The sequence below is a fragment of the Pleurodeles waltl genome, chromosome 8 (assembly GCF_031143425.1).
Source record: "Pleurodeles waltl isolate 20211129_DDA chromosome 8, aPleWal1.hap1.20221129, whole genome shotgun sequence".
In the NCBI taxonomy this organism is placed as follows: domain Eukaryota; kingdom Metazoa; phylum Chordata; class Amphibia; order Caudata; family Salamandridae; genus Pleurodeles; species Pleurodeles waltl.
The window spans coordinates 859,865,938-859,886,267 of record NC_090447.1 but is presented as its reverse complement, the minus strand read 5'-3'; the positions used below and the strand labels follow the sequence as shown (position 1 = coordinate 859,886,267).

Here is a 20,330-nt window from a genome sequence, read left to right as displayed (position 1 = left end):
GGGAATTCTGCAGGAAAGACACAAACCAGCAATGCAACAACAATGGATTTCCAGTCGAGGGTACCTGTGGAACAAGGGGACCAAGTCCAAAAGTCACAAGCAAGTCGGAGATGGGCAGATGCCCAGGAAATGCCAGCTGTGGGTGCAAAGAAGCTGCTACTGGACAGTAGAAGCTTAGGTTTCTGCAGGAACGACAAGGGCTAAAGACTTCCCCTTTGGAGGACGGATCCCTCACGCCGTGGAGAGTCGTGCAGAAGTGTTTTCCCGCCGAAAGACCGCCAACAAGCCTTGCTAGTTGCAAATTGTGCAGTTAGTGTTTTTGGATGCTGCTGTGGCCCAGGAGGGACCAGGATGTCACAAATTGCGTCAGGAGACAGAGGGGACATGGAGCAAGACAAGAAGCCCTCTCAGCAGCAGGCAGCATCTGCAGAAGTGCCAGAATCAGGCACTACAAGGATGCGTGAAATAGTGCTCACCCGAAGCCGCACAAAGGAGTCCCACGTCGCCAAAGAACAACTTAGGAGGTCGTGCAATGCAGGTTCGAGTGCCGTGTACCCAGGCTGGACTGTGCACAAAGGATTTCCGCCGGAAGTGCACGGAGGCCGGAGTAGCTGCAAAAGTCGCGGTTCCCAGCAATGCAGTCTGGCGTGGGGAGGCAAGGACTTACCTCCACCAAACTTGGACTGAAGAGTCACTGGGCTGTGGGAGTCACTTGGACAGAGTTGCAGGATTCAAGGGACCTCGCTCGTTGTGCTGAGAGGAGACCCAGGGGACCAGTGATGCAGTTCTTTGGTGCCTGCGGTTGCAGGGGGACGATTCCGTCGACCCACGGGAGATTTCTTCAGAGCTTCTAGTGCAGAGAGGAGGCAGACTACCCCCACAGCATGCACCACCAGGAAAACAGTCGAGAAGGCGGCAGGATCAGCGTTACAGAGTTGCAGTAGTCGTCTTTGCTACTATGTTGCAGTTTTGCAGGCTTCCAACGCGGTCAGCAGTCGATTCCTTGGCAGAAGGTGAAGAGAGAGATGCAGAGGAACTCGGCTGAGCTCTTGCATTCGTTATCTCAAGTTTCCCCAGAGACAGAGACCCTAAATAGCCAGAAAAGAGGGTTAGGCTACCTAGGAGAGAGGATAGGCTAGCATCACCTGAAGGAGCCTATCAGAAGGAGTCTCTGACGTCACCTGGTGGCACTGGCCACTCAGAGCAGTCCAGTGTGCCAGCAGCACCTCTGTTTCCAAGATGGCAGAGGTCTGGAGCACACTGGAGGAGCTCTGGGCACCTCCCATGGGAGGTACAGGTCAGGGGAGTGGTCACTCCCCTTTCCTTTGTCCAGTTTCGCGGCAGATCAGGGCTAAGGGGTCCCTGAACCGGTGTAGACTGGCTTATGCAGAAATAGGCACCAAATGTGCCCATGAAAGCATTTCCAGAGTCTGGGGGAGGCTACTCCTCCCCTGCCTTCACACCATTTTCCAAAGGGAGAGGGTGTTACATCCTCTCTCAGAGGAAGTCCTTTGTCTGCCATCCTGGGCCAGGCCTGGCTGGACCCCAGGAGGGCAGAAGCCTGTCTGAGGGGTTGGCAGCAGCAGCAGCTGCAGTGAAACCCCAGGAAAGGCAGTTTGGCAGTACCAGGGTCTGTGCTACAGACCACTGGGATCATGGGATTGTGCCAACTACAACTATGCCAGGATGGCATAGAGGGGGCAATTCCATGATCATAGACATGTTGCATGGCCATATTCGGAGTTACCATTGTGAAGCTACATATAGGTAGTGACCTATATGTAGTGGACGCGTGTATTGGTGTCCCCGCACTAACAAAGTCCGGGGAATTGGCCCTGAACAATGTGGGGGCACCTTGGCTAGTGCCAGGGTGCCCTCACACTAAGTAACTTTGCACCTAACCTTTACCAGGTAACGTGTGAGTTATTTCACTCAGCCTGCAGTGGCAGGCCTGTGTAAGAATTGTCAGAGCTCCCTATGGGTGGCAAAAGAAATGTCCCTGGGTACCTCAGTACCATATACTAGGGAATTATAAGGGTGTTCCAGTAAGCCAATGTAAATTGGTAAAATTGGTCACTAGCCTGTTAGTGACAATTTGGAAAGAAATGAGAGAGCATAACCGCTGAGGTTCTGGTTAGCAGAGCCTCAGTGAGACAGTTAGTCACTACACAGGTAACACATTCAGGCACACTTATGAGCACTGGGGCCCTGGCTGGCAGGGTCCCAGTGACACATACAACTAAAACAACATATATACAGTGAAAAATGGGGGTAACATGCCAGGCAAGATGGTACTTTCCTACACACATACAGATGCACTCTAATATATTAAAGATGCATTCACCTCCACAAAGGATTTCAGATTGTTTTTCAATATGGAATCCCTGATTAAATACACTTGCTTTGCCTGCACCAAGCCCAGGAGTTAGGATCATTTGTCATTTCCAGAAGTGTAGCTTCAACTGGGTCCCCCCTCCCATTTATATTTGTAAGTCCTTCCTGTTGAGGTTTGCATTTCTGTGAAATGAGCATTATGGCCAGAATGGAAGCTCACCTGCTCAGTTATCCATAAAAGTCCACAGTTGTGCACAAAATGTATACTCAACTGGAGTACTTTCTACTGGTTAGTCAGTAAGTGCTACCTTGTTGGTTAAATGTCCAGCATGTATTCTACACTCCAGCTGCCTAATGGACCATGAGGCAATGTCTCCAGTGACCTTGTGTGCATTTGGCAATGTGGTTGTTCCTCATGCATCATTCTCCAGAATTCTGTGATAACATGAATCCTCCTATAGGGAGGACAAGAAGACTACAAAGATGTCCCAGAGGACCCCCAGTGCATTTCCCACCACATTTAATTAAACATTCTTGATGGCGAGGAAAATTAGGTAATCTCCACAAAACAAAGAAGCACTTACTTCATATAGATAAGAGGAAGGACTCTGGTTTGGTGGAGATTTACGTCTTTGTAGTATTGTTGGCCTCTCTATAGAAGGATTCATTTTATTACAGAATTCTATAGAAACAGGAAATAGGAGCAATCAGGTGGCCAAAGCACACACAAGGTCACTGGTGACATTTCCTTGTGCTCATTACATAGCTGTAGTATAGAATTCATACTGCACATTTACTCAGGAGGCAGAAAGAACTCCACTTGGGTAGATTTTTCTTGCAAAATTGTGCTCTCTTGTTGGATAAAAAGGCAGGTGAAGTTCCTTTGTGGCAAACATACAGCTACCAACACCCAAACACTGTCACACCCATGCACAGACACACTCACACCCACTCTCACATCCAGACACTTTAACTGCCAGTCTCATACCCAGAAACACCCTCTCCCACCTATTTGCACACCCAGGAAGGCAGGCCCTGTGATACACCACCACTGCACATGACCAAAGGACATGAGCAGCATGGGGTTCGGTGGTCCACAGGGCCTGTCTGGATTAACATATAGCAATGAACATTTCTCTACATTAAAAAAAAACCATAGAAATTTGCTTAAGAAAAACATGTTTACAGGGTTACAGCTATGTTCTGAATTAACTTGCACAAAACCGAAAACAGAGAAATTCAGCAGTTAGAGTTATTTGAAGTAACTATAACTTGTCGCCTAAGGTAACTATATCTCACTCCTTCGCCATGCACAGCTAATTACCCCAGAAATTACAGCACTCATGACAACTTTTATAACATCAATAAAGATAACAATGGAACATAAGAAGTCAAATTATTGAAGAAAAAACTGTGCATGGCAGGGGCGCAAATTATGCTTACTTTAGGCTGTGAGTTATAGTTACTTCGAAAAACTTTAACTGCTGAATTTCTATGGTTTTGTGCGAGTAAATTCAGAACCTAACTATAACGTCTCTGTAACCTTTGGTTTCTTAAGTGAATACGTATATACCATATATATATATATATATATATATATATATATATATATATATATATATATTCTCCTTTGGTAACTATAGCTTGTGCCCTTGCAATGCACAGTTAATTACCCCACATATTACGTCATTCATGACATCTTCTATGGCTTCATTGACGATTGCAATAAAATTATTGATGAGAAAACTGTGCATTGCAGGGGCACGAATTATTGTTACCTAAGGACACAAGTTATAGTTACTTGAAATAACTCTAACTATAAAAGCTGAATTTCTATGGTTTTGTGCAAATATATATATATATTTACTAAATAAAACAAAGGCTACTGTGATGTTATAAGTAGAAAATAGAATTGCACTGACCATGTCCTGAGTGATGTAATATGTGAAGTCATAAGCAGTGCATTACAGTGCAATACAGTTGGCATAAGTTATAGTTAGTTCAGGTAACAATAATTGCTGAACTTTTATGGTTTTATGTGTGAAACAATTTGAGCTTAACTATAACATCCTTGTAACATTAAAGGTCTGATTACGATCTTGGTGGATGGGGTTACTCCATCACAAATGTTTCGGATGTCCCATCTGCAGTATTTGATTCCATTATATCCAATGAAAATCGTAATATGGCTGATGGAATATATGTCACATTTGTGGTGGAGTATTCCATCCACCAAGATCATAATCAGACCTCAGTGTAAAAGAAAAAAACATATATAAATATATAAATATCTGTATATATATAGAGAGAGAGAGAGGGAAAGACATAGCTACATATCTCTCTCTCTCTCTCTCTCTCTCTCTCTCTCTCTCTCTCTCTCTCTATATATATATATATATATATATATATATATATATATATCGATATAGATATCTAGATACACACACACACACATACATATATTTATATAGTCAAGCTACATATTTGAAGTTGAGCATAGTAATATTTCGCTTATCATAAAAACTTACCTTCACATTCACAATATTCATGTCCTCGATATTCTTGCCACAATATTTAAAAAGTGTCAGCAACTTTCTTATTGCTTATTATCAGCTTTTCCCATTTACTTTTTCTTCATTATAAATGGTGTTTTAATGTATAATTATGAACAATCCTATTTCACTTAACATGATTTTCATCATACTTTTTCTTTTCCTTACACAGAATTTTTTCGAGAATTGGTAGAGAATTCACAAAAGTCTCTCAATGAAATGTTTGTACGAACCTATGGAATGCTGTACATGCAAAACTCTGAAGTATTTCAAGATCTTTTTACTGAACTGAAGCGCTACTACACCGGAGGTAATGTCAACTTGGAGGAGATGCTTAACGATTTCTGGGCACGATTATTGGAGAGAATGTTCCAGCTTATAAACCCCCAATACCATTTCACAGAGGACTACTTGGAGTGTGTTAGCAAGTACACAGACCAGCTGAAACCATTTGGAGATGTGCCAAGGAAGCTGAAGGTGCAAGTAACAAGAGCCTTCATTGCTGCCCGTACGTTTGTCCAAGGACTCACTGTGGGTCGAGAAGTTGCAAGTCGAGTATTTAAGGTAGGGCACGCTTTATATTTCCTCTGAAGAGTATTCAGGGGTCAAAATGACTTTGTAATTATCGAGAAATGTAATTTTAATACCATTAACAGAGCAAAAATAGTCCTTGCAAGGAAGTAGCGTAGCCTACTAACACTTGTTTATTACTACAACACAAAGGGACTTACACTGCAGCTTCAGGGTCATATTCTGAATTAGCGTTTTCATACAGCACCTTTCATGATGACGCCTTGAAAGATGGTGTCAAACATTCTTTTTAATTTTTTTAACAAAAAAAGGTGCAAAATATAGTGTGTGGTGAGAGCTGTAATTTAGAAGTTTGAAGCTTTTTGAGATTGAGTAGCGATTTGCCTTCCATTAGCACCAGTGGACGCATACCCGATTGCAAACATTTTTTTTAAATTAAGCACTAAAGATTTAAATACAATGGGCCTAATTCACATAGACTTTTCTGTAACATACTGTTGTAGTACTCTGGAATTCCGGGAGCAAGTAATGAGTAGAAAATGACTACTCCTGGCATATAACGCCAGAAATACTGCAAGAGTAAATCACTCCTGCTCATACACATGTCTTTGTGACTCAGGCTCAAGATATGCCATCCAGAAGGACTGCATGCATGCATGATATTTCTTAAATCAGCTCATTAGTATAATTCAGTTCCTTGAAGTGCAATAAATATCTAACGTTCTGGGGTGTGATTCGAAAAGACTGTAATTCTTAGATGTGACATGGGGCCTGACTACGACCTTGATGGATTGGGATACTCCCTCACAAACGTGATGGAAATCAAGCCCACAGTTTTAGAAGTTCCATAGGATATAATGGAACTTGTAATACGGCGGATGAGATATCTGTCATGATTGTGACGGACTATCCCATCCGCACAGGATGTAATCAGGTCCATAGTCTTTAGTACGTTTGTGTTACTCCTAACCTACTCCTGGAATTCAGGATTAAACTACACGTCCTACTAGATTATGTTACAGTCCCTAGTATACACCAGAGTGTTGACAGAATAATCACAGATGAAATCTGTGCTGAGAAAACTGCTGGATTACCTTATCCAATTGTGCAACTGTTACACTGTACCAAGCTCATATTTAATATGGAGCCTTCTGATATTGAATTTCCGAGACTTTGATGTTAGATACGTCTATAACTCTTGATGGCAACTGACCTTTAACAAAGCAGTTAACTTGTCTGACTGCTGATTTCTAAAAACCCTCAATTGTTTACTTGATTACTTGATGACTTAAAGTCAACAGGTATTGCTTTATGGTCTTCACATATCACAAGGTAATTGCTCAGATAGCCGTTCGCTACAGTGAAATAGGAACACCAACTTATCATGCCACATAACCAAATGTATCCCAGTTCCGTTGTAGAAAGTCATGGCATGATGTGTTGTGAGCTCAAATAAATAGATCTGTAACATCAGATTTGCTTCAATGTTTAAGAATTTTTTTAATAAGCTACACTGTCAAAATATCAACAAAGGAGTAATTTTTTAATTTTTAAATGGGTACAAATATGTCATCCAAACTTCATGTCCATGCTCAACCAAGAATGTTTAAATGGTGGCAAATTATTGGAAGATTGTCTTACCACATTAGCCTTTAACCCTCAATATGCTGAAGCCCAGATTTCTGCAATTTTTAGGAACCTTTTGCTGAAGCCAAATTCTTCAACTTACACGAACCTTTTAACAAATGTAAATAAATCACCACCCCCCGGCATACAGCCTCACGAGTAAATACATAATGCACTTGTTGCTTTCCACCATCTCCACAGTTATTGAATAGATTGATATTCACCCTAACTTCGGCCATGAAGGGTGACAGTTAATTGTGTGCTCATTAAATTGCAAGGTAATTTTCTATAGCAATCTAATATACAAGGAAACAATTCTGCTCTAAACATTGTCTTTTTACGCTGTCTTCTCAAATGATTGTCTGCTTAAATGTTTACTGACAGTCAAAGGTTTGCTAATTATGGCTCATTTAATAGACTGTCTTTCCTGCACCAAAGTGATGAATACAGCCATCTGTCACTTCCACAGTCCTGTTTTGGAACCTGCTTCTGAATCCAGGCTCAGCTCAGGAGTTTAAACATAGACTTGGTTGTGTTGTGGGTATTGTTTTCCTATGGGCTGGGCAAGACCATGGGTCCACGTTTTTTATGATGAAATTATTTGTAGCTTACTTTTTATCAAGACAAATGGATACTCTGCTCAGTCTTTGAAAATAAGTTGCTCCAAAGATAGGATGCAAGTCATGCTACTGAGGGCAACTTCAACTCATAATGACCACTTAATGGCCATGATGCTTTCCGAATTGAGCAAATGTGAGAGGATTTGGTGTAATCTAAGAGAATTTGTTTCAGGAAGCCACTCTACACACCATGTTCTGGAATGATGCTTCCTTACCTATTGTGCTGACTAATCTGCAGAGAAAAATATATAAAAGGGGAGCAGTCCTGCTAGATATTAGAAGTCATAATTGGGCTTGCCAACTAGTGATCTAAACATATGGGCATTTCAGACTCTTCAAGAGCTAACTCTAAACATGAATAGAGATGTCTTGTGTGAAAGAATACAAGTGGGGAGTCAAAACCACTGTAAGCCACAGCAAAAGTGATCTTTAAACAGATAATACCCACAAATTATTTGAAATTGGATGGACTTCTTGTCAGAAGATCCCCACAGCAGAAAATAAATGTATTGACTGACTTTACAAACTGTCCAGGTTTTACAGTTTTCAATTAGAAAAGAGAGCTCAACACTGATGGATGTGTGTGACATGGAGGACCTCTTTTTATTTGAACTGCTCCAGACCAAGCTTAAACAGCACCACAGAAACGTTTGACTCCCACGGAAGAAGTCCTAGAAGAATCCACCCTGTAAAATAGAGGCCTTTCTACCCTGTTAAAAACTAAAGGAATAGCTACATCATTATGGATGTGCTTGAAATCTAAGAACATGAATACCCGAGAAATAATTTTCTTCTAGGGCACAGAGGACACCTGGTGCTTCACCACATTTGTTGTGCAGTATTTTATGATTAATAGCATTTGTAATGATGCAACAGTTTGGTTTGTATGAGTTTACTTTGGCTTTCTAATAAAATGAAAGCCCATTAAAGTTTTGGCAAAAAAATATTTGTTTCATACATATTGTTGATCAGTCAAGTTCTGCTTTGCCATATTATTTGAAGTTACGAAAGTTTGATTGATACAAAAATTAGTCCTGTCAGATTTGAAAAAATAGTTGTGAACTGTTTTTCATGCCCAATAGAAACCATTTTGTGGAATGGCAGTAGTTTATCAAAAAGGCTGCAATATCGTGAAGGTAGCGTAGAATTCCAACGTAGCAACAGGAGAGAAAGACTAAAGGCCCATTTTACATGTTGGTGTTAGGATTGCTCTGTCACTATGTTGACATGGTATCCTTAACTTCAACATAATGGTCTACCTGCCAAATTTAGATGTGGGCACATAATAGTTTCACCTAGGCAGAGACTATTCGGCCTTAGCCATGCCCAAATTTCTCCAAAAGCCTTACAGAGAAAGGACAATTTGAGAATCGGCTATATATCTGCCTGTCTCATTTAGATAGGTGGATTTATGGATGTCCCTGTTACCTCCAGTAACATTTGACGGTAGGTAACGATAAAAAAATATAAATGACCCTATCACCATGGGAGATGACTTCCATGCTGAGGGGAGGATTTTTATTTTATTTTCAAAAAGGAAATTGAGCTTCAGGATTTTCTTTGTGACGACAAAAAAATATAAGTTTGATGGGCAGCTCTGTCATATTCATGGAGCCATGCATCAAATTTAAAAAAGCATTGACAGGAACCATTGTGATATCAGTTCCTGGCAATGCTTTAAAATTGACCGTCAAATTGATGGTCATTTCTAAATTTGGTGGTGAGATACTGTGTTGCCCTGAAGGACTAAACCCTGTCCACTAAGATATAAATCTGTGCCTTAGTCAAGTTTTACAAAGGGTAGCACATAACTCTGTTTTAGCAAAAGAATCTAAATGGTTTCTTCATTTGCATTGGACTATAATTCAGAGGAAAGCCCTGGATTTTCTACGGGCTGAAATTCAGAGTGGTTGTGGACTTTTGTTGACTGTCCAGTAATGTATCCTAAATGAACTCTGAAGTTATAGCACAAGGTGTGTGGTGTATCTGTTGTATGAATTAATTCAAGATTCTATCTGTGTTCCACTGAAGTCTTTTTACGTAGCACTTATTGATTGATTTGTTAACTTATATTGTAGTGAAGTTTTAGAAGGTTATGAAGTGATAATATGAATAAATAAATTATCTTTGTATATAATAAATGATCACTTTAACTATTATAATGTGTGGTGTGATATATGGTTCAAGTACAATCCATTATCTTTGACAAGCTACTTGGGGTAGAACAATTCAAAATCAAATATTGCCTACACAAAATATTTAGGCAAAGTTCTGGATTATGCAAGTGTTTACTATAACCCTGTAGGGTTCAAATCTGTAGTGAGGCCAATTGTACAATGGTCTGAATGGTATAATTGATGACATAATGCAGGGATCTCAGTGCTTCACAGATAACCAATAATGCTTCTGACACTAGCTCTTATTACAGACTTAATATTATGCAAATATTTGTTTTTGTTTTGATGCCAATTTCTACGATCATTAATTGCAACATTAACAATGACATGTACACTGTAATGTAACATTAAGAAAGCCCAGGAACAGATAAACAGATTATGGAAAAGAGCAATGGTGTGTGTGATCACTGCAAATGTGGAGTAAGAACAGACACTAGTCCATATCACACTGTGGAGTATAATCAAGTTTTACAGATTTTAATCAAAGTAGAAATGTGTTAGTATTGACTAAACAATGGTTTTGGAATTCTGTGAAATATATGAATCTATATCCTTCACCACTCTCTTTCTTCTTTCCCATATCCCAACTCCATTTGTATTTGTGATACCTACCTCATGAAATACTAAGTCTTTCCTTAACTATTTTCATTCATGAATAAACCTTTTGCTGATGATTAGAAGATTCATATGGCTCTGCACAATGCACATAGACCATGTTTGTGAACATTGATGAAACTACATTGGATAATCGCAAATTCCTTTCACTTGTGACTGCCTCTTACATTCTTACTTCATATCTTGTTTGGTTTGCTAGAATTTATCCAAGGCAATGATTTTGCTGCAATAGACCTAAGATAGAAGTTACTTTTCTCAATTATTCCACTCCTTAACTATTATTTAGCAATTGTTTTACTAAATGGTGGAGAAGAGCCTCTATGCTTGGCATCTAGTATTTCTTTTGGTCTGACCTAGCTGTGATTGGATTGGTTCAGTTTGCACCAGTCAGTAAAAGTCTCTTCTATCTCTTATGTCAGCTGTGAATATTTTTTCCAATTCGTAGTTCAGCAGTTCCTACTATGAGTGTCCTTGATATATTGACATATCCAATTGTAGAGTGTCCCACAGTGTCTATGCATGTTTTTATATCATCTAGCTGATTAGACACTATCGCAATCTACGACACTGTCTTCTGAAACTCGACATAGTACACATACCCTTCTACTTTCTGAAGTAACCCAAATTTACAAATGCTGTGCTACAAAAACTCATAATTGAATGACTGAACAGGGTATGTTTTGCATGTACTCCTTCGCTCACAATGTGCTGATTTTTTTTAAATGTAACACACTAGTTCAACCTATGTCCATAGACATCACAATTTCCGAAGTGCAAAATGTCTTTCCTGCACAGATTTCCAAGTGACCTTCTAAAGTTCTTTGCAAATTCCAAAAGGTTCAGAAACTTGCTTCAAACATAGGATCAGTCTTACAGGAGTAGAGGTTAATTTTGTTTTTCTTTGCCAATCCGGCTGATCTACAACATTCCCATCCATGCCACACACCCTGCCCAATATGATCAAAGTGATCAAATTTTACACAAGGTTCAGAAAAAAACAGATGTTTCACACAATCCAATGAGTCCAATTCACAAACAAGTATTTCTGTATCTGGTCCTTTTTTTACTACTGTGAAAATATACCATTGAAAAGTTTCTTCCGAGATCAAGGTGTTTACAAAGTTTTATCAGGAGCATGCAGAAAGATGTAACTGATGAAGATTCCAGGCAAAACTTGGGATGTTGTGGGAATTTCAGCTCTGCACTCCTGGGAGGTAGTATATCTGTGGATGCAAATTTACAACAGTTTTTTTGAGTGAGGTCTAATATATCTCTAAAAACTAGAATGTGCAGAACCTCGTGAGAGAGCGTGCCCTTGTGATATTGTATACAGCTACTATGAAAACATTTGCGCTAAGGAACTCATATATTTTACAATTTACGCTCCTGATTCTTCATTCATATATTAGTCTTTCCACAAGTGCCGGTTGACAATCACTGACCGTTACATAACTGGTCTTCTTTGCTGGTGGGGCACATGGCTCCTCACCGAGGACATCCTTGACCATTTATTCTATTGGACATTTCCACGGGAGGCTGTAGCCATTGGAGGATGGCTTTTGAAAGCCCCTGTCTGCTGCTGGTGCCTCTGTCACTCTCTATAGCTCCCCAGGGTTCATTACAGGAGGCTCAGCAAGGACTTCAGATGAGAGCGAAAGAATGAGCGAGGGTGAAGAGAGATCAAAGAGGAGTATAGTAAAAGAGGAGAGAATGTTTTGAGTGAGAGAATAGATCCATGGACAAAGAGATTTAGAGGGGAAGAAGGAAGTGCGGCTGGCTTGAATGTTTATGCTAGGCTGTTTTTGTTTCCCAGTCCTGCTTTGCCATCACATTTTGGATTGGCTGTCCACTAGTGAACGGAGGCTCACTTTTGCCTGCCACCAGTCTTGTCTATTCTCACCCTACCAATGCTGGTCTCCATCAGGTCTCCTGTGCAGCAAAGCTACCTGACATCTTGTGATCACAGGGTAAAACATCTATTTGGAACAACACAGTAATCACGACAGTCATTCAGAGGCCTGATTCACAAAGGCAAACTTACACTTTTGAGTAAGTTGACTATTTTTTGGTAGTCCCACACACTCAATTTAATAGTGACTTTCTGACTGCAGAGGCTCCCTATTCTTGACTGAGAACTCCGCTAATAAAAAATCAGGAGAGACCTACGTTTTTATATGCAGAGTTTTCTGCCCAGATCTATCTTTTTATGTGGGGAGCTTTCCGGACAGTGACTCTGCAAACATAAAGTTACCATTAAAGTGTATTTTGGGAACACCAAAAAAGAATTAACTTACACAAAAGTGTAAGTTTGCGTTCGTGAATGTGGCCCTCATTTTTCATATTAACAGGTATATCTTATATTTTACAGAAACTGACAAGGCACGTTCATTAATCGCAATATAGCACAACTTAATATTATAGTAAAACATATTATACTGCAGTGCTGCCAATATCGCGTTGTTAAATCATTAAAGCAATGGATTTTTCTAACTGGCCATGTTCTTCGGCAGGGCAAACTGCTTCCCTTGTGAGAATGTCACTTCTTTTTGAGCTTTTCCTTGTAATTGTTCAGAGCTCATAAAAAATAGAACAGATAGAAATTGCATCCCAAAAGGAGATTCTGTCTTAATGTAGGCTCTGTTTAATGAAGAGTGAGTAGTAAAATGGAGATGATCTCTAGCTGAAAGACACGCTAACTAATAAAAGTGCCATCTGCTGAAGACTTTATTAAAAGAGCTGCTTTGTTGCACTGTACAGCAGAGGGACTGGCTGTTCAGCAAATTCTATCCAAGCCCCGGTGTGCATGAAACCATGCCCATATTTGGCAAAGCTTACAAAGTTGTTGTCTATTCGGAATATTATGTAGATTGGATCTGAGAATCTTTTATTTTCACATAGATTTTATAGATATCTTACACGTGCTAGCACAATATTTATTATTTTAGCTTAACCAAATTTTATTTGGTGTCAAAGATAGATTTCAAATGGCATGCAACCTTTGTAGGCTAATTTAATAAACATTAAGGGGCATATTTATCAAAGCTTTGCGTTGCCAGCCAAGGTAACACAAGGCCGATGTAAAACCTAGATGAGATTTACCAAGCCATGCAAGCCCATCTTACAAGGCCCTGCTGTTCTTGTTAAATCTCGAGTAACCCATGCATGCGCAACTCACTGCCTTGCATTATTCTTTCCCAGGGAGGTGTTCCTTGAGTAGAGCGTGACTGTACCCACGCGTTCACCCATGAATTTTGGTGAATTCCCAGATTTATCATGAGTAGTAGACCTGGAAATACTTCAAAATGTTACTCCTTCCCAAGGCAGGTGTAGCAAGGGAAAATATCTTTATTTTTCCTTTTTTTTTTCTGCTTTCTACATGTGCACGTAGAAAGAGGAAAAGCCTCAGAGGACTGTTTTTGCACGGGAAGGTGTTCCTTCCTGCATAAAAACAATCCTGACTGCAACGCCTGCACCTTTGCACTATGACGCAAGAGTGTCTGTTTTGGTGCTAGGCAGCCAAAAGTACGCCAGCACAAGGAGAGGACAGGAATGCACCATATAATATCAAACATGATGTAATTTTGCCTTCTCCCTTTCACAAGGGGCAGCAAGGTGTCTTTCTGCACTATGCTAAGTAAAACATTGATAAATCTGCCCATTGGGCTGTACATTTAAGATGTCCCAGAGAGCAAGAGTTCACTGCTGACAGCTGATGTGATCTGCAGGTCATAAGTTTGTCTATTGGCATGGAAAATTCAGCCCTCTATGTTTCCATTCTTCCAAAGTGGAAAATGGGCTATCATTATATTGGGTAACAAAAGACCTGCGATGCACTGTGCTTAGAAAATGCAGAAGTGTGGTTTGAATCACTATCTAAAAAATTAAGGGCCAGATATCTAACATCTGGTGCAGCGCAGCTAAAAAACTTGCTGCACTGAATCAAATAGAGAGAGCACAAATGTGCCATATTTTCTGAAATTTGTTGCATTTCTGCTCTCTTTTGCACTAGTGCTATCTAGCTCCAATGCAGTGATCGTTTCTCCATGGTGCAAGGCTAACTGCCCTGCAGTCATGATTGTTTTTGTGCAGGAAGGGACACCTTTAAACACAAAAACAATCCTCAGAGTCATGCTCCTCTTTCTATGACTGCTGCAGGATGTAGAAAGAGAAAATAACTAGGAAAAATAAACATATTTCTCTTCGTTACACCACTATTGGGATGGCATAGCATTTTGAAGCACTCCCATGTTTACTATTCTTAGTAAATTTGAGATTGCGCCAAAATGCATTAATTGTGTGGAAATGTTCACACTTCACCCATGAAACGCCTTTCCAATGCAGAGTAATGCAAGGGAGCAACTTGTGCTGCCTTGTGTTACTCTAGATTTACTAAGCTACGCAGAGTCACTCAAAGTGGCTTTGTATAGCTTATTAAATCATACTTGATGCCTTGCGCTGCCTTGATTCACCTTATGTGAAGCAAGGACAGCCCAAGCCCTTGTAAATCTGGGCCTAAATGTTGACACCTGCGTGAATGCTACACTTTCTCCATTAAAGATATTAGGATGGGACATACATTGTTCTCCTCAGTACTTACTCTAAAAGTGCACTTGTTGTTTCACAATTATCTCAGTTGTGTGGTGCTACCAGGCTATCTTTAAAAGGATGTTGATAGCAAAAAATATGAAGATCATTTTATTGCTTTTCTTCCAAAAAATCTTACACTATAATGTAAGACTCCCAACACTATAATGTAAGACTCCCAGTCAGATTACCTAATGAATTAACGCTTCTATTCTAGAGCTATCTCTGTGACCGGAAGATTACACATTTGAGTCACAGTGGATCCATTCTGTCTTTCATCCATCCGTGGGTGATACAATGAGTACTGTTGAATGAGGGATTATCTAATACCGGTTATCATCACCTAGAGGCCAGCAAATGGTACACAGTGGTATATAAGTGGATTTGAATATTGGAATGGCGAGAGGTACATTGAAGCAACATGGGGCCTACAAATTGGCCTTCTGCTATAAAATTCCAATGAGTCTTTTTTTCTACCTTTTTAACTGAAAACATTAATCTCCCAGTGGGCAGAATGTTCTAATAGTGTGATAGCTATTCTGCCTCGGTTGTTAGTAGTGTTTAAAGGCACTCTCTCTTGTTATATTTCAGAGTCTTTAACAACTAATATAGCCGTGGACAGCGGGTTGTAATGCTATAGTATTATTATGAAGAAAGAACAGTGTGTAATCAATTTGTCAATGAGATTGTGTTGGGTACAAAGAGGGTAGTTTTTTGTTAAACATAATTTTAATTAGTTTCGCAAAAACAAACTATAACACAATGGCATTTCCACCACTTCAATTTACAATAACATGATTAATCATGAGACTCCATTCTGACTGACGCTCAACCACTTCCTTATTTTTGGTTATCCAGCTTGGGAGAGGAGAGGGCGATCCTCACTCTGTTGTACCTCAATTATTACCGGGAGGAGGAAGCGTTTTGGTGAGGTCTACCCCACTCATATTGATGAGCAGGTGTAAGAAGGAAGCTGGCTAACACTTCTCTCATGAACCACTTTTTTGCTCATAGACTTATTTACTCAGGTCCACGGGTTATAACGTTTCTCCCCTTTGTTGCTATATGCTAGAGTCTAGCACATTGCTTCATCTTTTAGAAATAAATCTAAATATTGAAAAAATCCAAACTTCCCATTAAACTATCAATGTATGCATATTTTTCCGATTGTGAATTCAACAACATACTTCATAATTTGGTTAGGAATTTGGTTAGGAACCTCTGTTTTCAGCAGTATAATTGGCTATGCATTTGCCACATCAACAGCTCATCAATAGCAACGTATAATTAAACTTCGCCAAGTACTAACAACACATTACAGACAGCCATTTAATTGGTCATGTGTGTACACGACTTCACCAACAAACATGGATGGTTTGTGCTTGCCACCTGCCAATAGCATATTCACATGTGCTGGCACTCAAACGTCAACCAACATTAACAGTACATGTAAATGCAATTACTGGTGCCTCCATGTCTCAAACATGGCAAAGATGCTTCTGACCCGAACATCTCCCCCATTCCTTGCAATGGACAGCTATGCATTTCAGGACTATGAATTTTTTTTGACATTCTTTGTCACGCACACCCATTGACATATAAAGCATCTCCTGGAACTTCATTATCCTCTCCTTACAGAACCCTATAAATAAATAAGTAAATAAATAAGTTGAAAAGGGTAGCCTGTGTGTTTCCGTACAGAGGTGTAAATCAGTGTTGTTTAAAAAATAAATCCTGTGGGTGTCGTTGGATTTTCCGTGGCATTCTATGAATAATATTAAGGTGCTGAATGTATTTAGTCATTAACATAGTCACACTTGGGTAGTTTGTTGCATTCGTTCAAATTACAGCTAAATTACATACATTGCCCGGTACTATTCTTAAATGAACTAAGATATACAGTGATCAATATATTCTACTTCAGGTTGGAATTAATTATTGACCAATTTGTACAGCTATACATTACATGTCCTTATATGGTCGGCTGCAATAAGTTTCATTCTGAGCACCGGAATATATTTAGCACGAGCAAATGTGCCGTTTTTCAATTCACTATTGGAAATAGGTTAAGGTGCATATACTTAGAGTTCCATAATTTCACAATTTAGCAATTTCATGAAAAAGTAAAGTTATGGTTTTTTCAGTCATGCCTCTGGTGAAATACTCCTGCAGATGTAGCTTTTTTTTTTTTTTCTTGGAATAGGCAGCTGGTATTTTTCGTTATTAAAAGAAGAGTATAATAATAAAGATAATTCAATCATTGTGCTGAAAGATAGTCAACAAAAAGTTGTATTTCTTATTTTCACAAAACTATGGAAATAAAACCCTAGGCATTTTCTATGCACATTTCGTACCTATTACAGCATTGGAACAGTGTCTCTCAAGCATTGGAAACATACTTTTATACATTAAAAAACCTTTTTCATTTACCTTTTGATTGTGTTATATTTCAGTTATTCGATGCTCTTGCATGTCCATCATTAGTTCCACATGCACTGCTAGTGTCCTCTGCCTGATTTTCTGGAATTTATGCAACTGCACGAAAAAGGGAGTCAACTGTGGGAGCATGTAAGTTTAATTGATAACTCCATCGTGGTGTCTAAGTGGAACGAATACAGAGACTTCTGATCACATATTCTATCATCATTTATCGTATCTATAGATTGCAGACCGTCTTTGAGAGGTCCAAAATTATATTTCCTCAATTCTTTGTTGCACATCCTTTCCACAAACAACCTTGACTTGAAGTGCATGCGTCCGCAGAGATGCCGCGCTGCTGTGTGTGTGCTCGCGCATGGTCGTGTAACTGTATAACCACTAGAACGACTCTGTGGGGACCAAAAGGAAACTCTGGCCATAAATTGAGTCTCCCCTAGGAGAGGATATAGAAGTGTTGTTCCTCTGCCAGCCATGCATATCAAATAGCCATATGACACCGACTAAGTGATCAATTAACAGGCAGTGGTTTCAATGAAGATTAAATATTGAATTATGACCCTAAGAAAAAAGGCACAGTGTACAGTTTCCACAGCTGCCTATGTTTCTGAGGTAGAGCAGGATTTAGTGTGTGTTGCTGTTACTTTCTTTTAGCTCTTGAAAGGCACTTTGTCCTGTTGTTACAGCTTTTGCACTAAGTGGCTTTAGCAGTTGCAAAAAATATCAAAGAACTAATGCAGAAACACATTTTTTGAAGGGAGTTATGGTCTATGCAGTGCTTAATTTATGCTTGTTGTTTCCGGTGCAGAGCACCAGCACTTATTTTTGAGGGACGGCGCTTATTTTTCTGCCTCAAACATTTTCTGCAAGCAAAAGACAGTTATGGAAAGATGGAGGAAGAGAAAAACGAAAAAGCGTCACAATGGGAGAAAGCAGAAAGCTGCAAGAGTGAGCTGAAGGGGCAGGGAGTGGCTTTCAATGGATTAAAGAGGCTCAAGATGGCTTGCAGATTAGGCTGCCTCAGTATTGCGTGTTCCCACATTTAATTGCATCAGCTGTGTGTTTAAGAGGAGGGCTTTGAGCACTGGCATGTTTTTATTTACAAATTAAGCACTAAGTATATGGTATATGGTCTGTGCTTTGTTTATACTGTCAGTGATCCATATTCACATGAATCTTAACCATGGTTATATCTTTAAAAATTTTTGCTATCTGGCCTACATTTACAAGGTAGCACTTTTAATATAAACCTAAAGGTCATTTGTGACCCTTCAAGTGCTTAATAATGAAATAATTCCAAAACTCAATTGTGAGGTTCATTTCTAAATTCAAAATGTTAGTCAGCGGATTATGCATATATATTCTTAAAAACGCATAACTAGAAATGAGAATTAAAATGACTTTGTCAACCGAATGCAAAGATTGAAAAATGCTCATCTTTCACTCCTAATAATATCACTTAATGTTGATGACAGTTAGAAGCAGACGGTAGGAAATACAGCTTATAAACAGAGTTGGAATTTCAGTCTCATATCTCGAGGTTCCAGAGGAATTGTTCCTGAGGATTCTCTCATGCTACTAGGGCCCAGGTTTACTGTCCTCCGCATCATCGAACGTTGCATAAATGTTCTAATACATTTTTTCAATAATCTGTCAATTTATGTAAAAGTTTACAAAACCTTTGATGAGACACTTCAACTGTTGTCAATTGAGTTGAAGCGTCACAGCAAGGAAGAATAACCAGTGACAATTCCAACTGTAAGGCTAGAGATTGTTTTGAGGTAAAGCTGGCTTTATATATCTGATTGATGAGTAAATGTTAACAGTAGGCAGACAGATGACTGATGATTAAAGAAGTCAAGTCTAATAATACACTCTGATAAAGATGTACATTTCCAAGTTGTTTCTGAATTTGTGGAACTATTTTTTTCACTGGAGTGGTAGATTGTCTGACGGTAGGTGCCCAGTGTGGAGAGGACATTGGTCATTTGTTTTATTTCGGCAGTCCTATTGGGTTTTCTGACAGGAAGCATTTTAGTGGCTAAGAGTAAAAAACATCTTAATATATCCTAGTTAACTATCATGTAGCGACCTGTGTATAAAACAAAGTGCATCAAAAAGATTTTTTCTGGGTGTAAAATGCTCAGACCACCACTTTGTGAGCTCCACTCAGAAACATTTAACTCTGCTCAGCCAACAAATTACCTCAGTTCACTGATCACAAATTAGCACATCCCTTCTATCTTTAAGGAAGCAGACTGAGTCAGTGCACTAGAGACTAATCATGAGATGTGACACCTTCATACAGACTAGCCAAATATTAAACACATGTTTAAATAGTCTAGTGTGATGCTGGCACATTCAAAATGCTCACGTGTGATGCTGACAAATTCAAAATGTGCTCCTTACTGTCCTGTAACTTAGAAATAAATTGACTCTAGGAGTTTCTCCTGCCCAAAACATGAATCTTTCCAATGAACCTAAATAGAAACTAGTATTTAGTAAAATACTACAAGGCCCATTGGCCTTTTCTTACAAACTGGAGTAGCAAGGGGGAGTGAGCACCAAAAATATAGAGGTTTTAAAAGGATGGCTTGTTTGAAAAATATAATTTCAGTTTTTGCTTGATATTATGCATTTATTGTTTTTACAAAGTAATTTATACCACTGTGAGTCCACTTCTAAGAACTTCTGGGAGGAGGAAGTGGGCTGATAAAGCAGATGACAATAAATTACCTGTTCAAAGCATTAATGTCATGCCTGATCAAGGGTTGGACTCAGGGATTTTGTTGTAGTGGCATGGTATTTGTCTGCGAATAGCTTCATGTGGAATGAACAGATGTTCTGGGCTGTGA

The 20,330-nt window shown here is 39.4% G+C and overlaps 1 protein-coding gene across 2 annotated transcripts in view; it reads left to right on the top strand.

Annotated features, from left to right (window-relative positions):
* GPC6 (glypican 6) overlaps positions 1-20,330 on the top strand; it is a 3,616,389-nt gene that overhangs the window by 1,788,242 nt on the left and 1,807,817 nt on the right. For both annotated transcript variants that reach the window (XM_069205139.1, XM_069205140.1), the window contains exon 3: positions 5,059-5,450. In XM_069205139.1, the coding sequence (XP_069061240.1) occupies positions 5,059-5,450 (392 nt within the window). The remainder of the gene's footprint in view (positions 1-5,058; positions 5,451-20,330) is intronic.